Source organism: Phytophthora cinnamomi (genome assembly GCF_018691715.1).
Source record: "Phytophthora cinnamomi strain GKB4 chromosome Unknown Contig59, whole genome shotgun sequence".
NCBI lineage: Eukaryota > Oomycota > Peronosporomycetes > Peronosporales > Peronosporaceae > Phytophthora > Phytophthora cinnamomi.
Genome location: NW_027150992.1, coordinates 266,131 through 270,607, shown reverse-complemented (window position 1 = coordinate 270,607; position 4,477 = coordinate 266,131). Strand labels below are relative to the sequence as shown.

The 4,477-nt window shown below is 49.8% G+C and overlaps 1 protein-coding gene across 1 annotated transcript; it reads left to right on the top strand.

The window, feature by feature from the left end:
• Nucleotides 1-320: 320 nt before the first annotated feature.
• IUM83_19223 (Calcium/calmodulin-dependent protein kinase type II subunit alpha) lies at nt 321-1,868 on the top strand (the record flags this gene model as incomplete). The annotated part of the gene is made up of 1 exon (XM_067944267.1): nt 321-1,868. One exon carries the CDS (start codon nt 321-323, stop codon nt 1,866-1,868), a length of 1,548 nt encoding a protein of 515 aa, XP_067787616.1.
• Between the last annotated feature and the right edge of the window lie 2,609 nt (nt 1,869-4,477).

The following is a 4,477-nucleotide window of genomic DNA, read 5'->3' as shown; positions in this document are numbered from 1 at the left end:
TATGTTGGTACTAATGACTATTCTTGGAATTTGTACTATTAGTGTTAGTATTAGTATTGTGAAGTACTAATATTGATTTTACTACCACTCCCTGCCTGCTGGACAGCTCGAAAGATCAAAAGGATGCGGCAACGGTCGCCTTAATTCCAGATTCCACCTGAGTCGGACCTGTGGCCGCATGATGTCGGTCCATTCCAGCTTTTGCAGCCTGAGACGAACCAAGTCTCCACATGACACCAAAAGATAGGGTGGCTACATCCCGTAGCTGGTGGTGCTGGCTGCCACGGATCCTGCTGCTCGGAACAGTGATCCAGGCGTCCATGTTTTTCCTGTGGTCGGCTGAGAGCGTGGGGACTCTGCGCTTCGACGGATCCTCTTGGGCCAGCAGCAGTAGCCGCTCAAAGGGCCGTTGGGAGTCAGCTAGCACTCGTCACATTGAGATCCCTGACTTCCCAGCCGTAGGGTCGACGCCCCGCAAGCTCAATTGCATTGCGTGGCGCAACACCGGCGGCTGCAGCCCAAATGGACAACGAGAGCCTCTCAAGGACCGCAACTGCTCCGACATTGTACCGAGTGGTGCGTCGGGCTACTGTGAGGTGGAAGACGTCCACACGGGCGAGCACTTCCGGGTGATGCAGCGTCACTGCAACAGCATTCGCAACGGCGGACGCTTCCGCTGCTCAGATGCTCTCAACTTCGTCGACTTCCAAGTGCAGACGCACAAAACCATTGAAGCCGCTCTTGCTCCGAACTTCTCGTTGCCCAATGTGAATAGATCCAAGAGCGTTGCGCGTGACGGGATCGTGATGGTGGTGTACCCGAAGCTGCTGCCGAGTGCGTACGCTACGATCCGCGTCCTGCGCGACGTCATGGGGTGTCGATTGCCCATCGAGATCTGGTTCCGCCCCGACGAAATGCTGCCGGACAATGCGGTTCTAGCACCACTGCGACATTTATCGGCGTTAGGCGACGACATCACGTTTCAAGAGATTCAGGACCCGCTGGCGAGGCGATTCGTGTCGAAAGTGTATGCCATCTACCACAGCGCATTCGACCGCGTACTGTTCCTCGATGCAGACAACGTTCCAACGCGAGATCCCAGTTATCTGTTCGAGGATCCTGAGTTCGTGAAGACCGGCGCGATTTTCTGGCCGGATTTCTGGCATCCCAGCAACACCATGTTCAACATTCACAAAGATTCGCTGTTGTGGCAGCTGCTCGACACTCCGTTTGTAGACATGTTCGAGCAGGAGAGCGGACAGTTGCTCGTGGACCGAAGGCGACATGCCGCGGCGCTGGAGCTCGTTCGGTTTTACGCTTTCCATAGACCCGATCTATTCTCTGAGATGAAGCTGGTCTGGGGCGACAAAGACCTCTATCGGCTGGCTTGGCTGAAGCTGGGGATTCCTTTTCACATGATTCAAACTCCGCCGGGAATGGTTGGCGTGCTTGTCAAGAAGGGAGGGGGCGTTGACTTCTGCGGGATGACAATGGCTCAGTATGATACGAACGGAACGTTGTTGTTCTTGCATCGAAACCACCAGAAACTGGTTGGCGGGAAGCTGAGCCCAAGCGCTCAGGCTCAAGCCAGTGACAGCAATATTACTACTGAGTCTCCTGAAGACACCTACCCTGACCCAGGGATTTGGACGCACATGGTCAGCTTTCGAAAGGGATCCAATCTACGAGAATACGTTGTTGAAGGGTTTTCGGCGGATCTGAGCTTCCAGAAGAGTCATAGGTGTTATGGCCGTCGTGACGTTTACAGTAGTTCACACTTCGAAGTGCAGGAAGTTGCGGATCTCGAGTTTTTCGGATTAGAGACACATTTACGGCATTTGGCTGCAGAATCCTCGCAGTTCACGTAGCAAAACTTACCTCAAAAGTGCATACTTGACAGTTCGAAAGGGCTTGATACACATTTATTCACTCCCCAGTATTGAAGACGGAATAGCGCTGAAGTTACATTGACCTGGCAGGCACGGATGTTGAGATAGCCTAGTGAACTTCATGCGACCGTCAAGCTTCAATAAGAAATAATTTGATCGTCGCGTTCGTTTTTGGTTACCACAGACTGTAGCAAAGATGCCTCCACAAGAACATACTACATAGCGGTCTAGTTCAATTCCTCACACAGCGACGTGTTTGTCTTGGAGATGGATCGACGTCGTCTTCAATATCGGCCAATGCATTTTCGCACTGCGTTTCTGCTGCCGTGATCCAGCGCTTCGAAGAGTTCTCACCAGCGTGACCGCCCCAAACGTACCATCTCGAGCTTATTCATGGGGTTTCCCGCCGCAAGATGACCCAACGTAATAGCCGCCTTGTCTTTCATTGCAGTTCTTCCATACCGCAATAGCTCTGCGAGGGGCGGTATTTCGCCCATGTTGCCTAATAGTGTCCTGAAGACTTCATCGCTGGCAAATCAACTGAGCAGCGTGACATTACAAGACTCGTGACTCGACCATCTAAGGTCCAAATTCTTAATCAAATTCGGAATAATAGCCTACCCTGTATATCTTCATCCCTTTTTTTTGTGAGAACACACCGCTCTCATCGCTTGCTCTCATGGTTGATAAGAGGCAGTTCCAAGAAGCTGAAGAAGTCGCTTCGTGACTTCTTCATTACAAATAGGTAGTAGACATGCAGCGATGCCTTTTTCAATCTCTGTTCCTGTCCGTAGAACGCTTTTATTCCACGTTCAGATGCTTGACGACGTGGATGACCAGTGAGCGTCCTCCGTAATGCCCGAGAAAACACGCAATTCTCGATACAACGGAGGCGAATAGTAGTAGTAAGCTGCTTTTTTAGAGGACGTCGAAGATGGCCACCAAGCAAAAACGGAGATGCTGACACGCTGGTGCACCTTCCCGCATGTTAATGCACGAAAGTAGTGACTTTTGAGTCTGGTTGGTCAAATGAAAAGTTCTATGGTCCGCTCAATTTGTGCACTCGTACGTTGCGCGAAATAGACGTAGGAAAAAAATTGTAGTGGATGTCTGGCAGCTTGCTCTACGCCCCAACACCGAATATAGCGCAAAGAAGTGGGGTCTACTGTGCCGTCGAAGCGGTCACGCTCAAGACACGGTAGATCTGTATCAGCGTAGGTGTGTAGGTCCTCAGGCAGCGTGAAAGGCAAATGGGCCTTCTTCTTTCCGTTTTCTCGTTGCGGTTGGTTTTGGCCGGCCGTCTTTCTCTTTGTTGTCATTGGTATTAATCAGCCCTCACGTCTCTTTCTCTGTAGAACCTTGTGAAAAGGCACTAGCTTTGGCCGTATGCAGCTTTCCTGTAGAGCGCGGGTGGTAGCCAATTTGGCTGTTGATGGCGGAAACTGCAACTTGCTTGCGTATTCGATCAAGCCTCTTGTCGTGCTTCTTCAGTTTGGTACTGACGACCAGAAGAATCAGGCGTCGCGAGCATGAAATATTACGCATCGCAGGGCGTGGCAAACTTATACATCATGTTCCTACTTTCTCTCAAGAAGGAGTTAATCCAGCTCTTGTCGATCCCTTTAAAGAAGATAGCAACAAAAAAAACGTTTCTCAAGCTCTTGCAAATTTGGCCAGCGATACCAAATTTCAGGGTGAAATTGCGAATTCGGGTATCTTTTGGGACTTGTCCGATCTGGGACCATTTACGAAAGACAACAATGCTTATTAACATCTCCATAAACCCAGCTATCTGCGATCCTATGTATTATAATACAATATTATTGCACGCGCAGGGTTAATCCCGCCTCTGTTGAGAATTCTTACAGATGGAGAAGGTGCCACAAAGAAGTATTCGGCACACGCATGTTAAACATGACTTCCAATTACGCGAACAAATCGACATTCAGGTGGGAGAACCGCTCATTGCACTTCTTCGAGATGGAACTGACGTTGGAAAAGGACATGCAGCTCGTGCAGTGAGCAATCCTGCTGCTAGCAACCCTGGCAACAAAGTCAAACTGACTAATCTAGGCGCAATGGCATTACTACAATAGAGGAATTGTGTCGGACTGGTGACCAACAGCTGAAGCGAAACGCGCAGGAAGCCTTGGGAAAAATGGAGGTGCCATCCTCGAAACGAATGCGCCGCGGTTAAATGGAAGTAATTTTTTACGCTTAGGACACAACTTCCCTTCGGTGTCTTGGTCTCGGAATACATGAATACTGTCCGTGCAGCAAATTCCGTATGTTGTTTTCTTGATGCGTGGAGTCTGGAGATTAAAATCCAAGTCGACCTGCAGGTTTTGGTTACAGTATTACCGTATTACAACGCATATATTTGTGCCACCAGCTAGACAGACCGTCCTTGGTAAATCATCCGTCATTTAATCGTTATGGGCAGGAGGGGCTCAATAGTATTCAAGTTGTCACGCCAATTTCGTCGCCAATTATATTGATCTGTTCTACTGAGCACTGCGAAACGCTCTTGCAGGTGTATATGGCTCCAATCCACCGCCATCTGAAGAACGTCATGAAGTCCCCGGCCT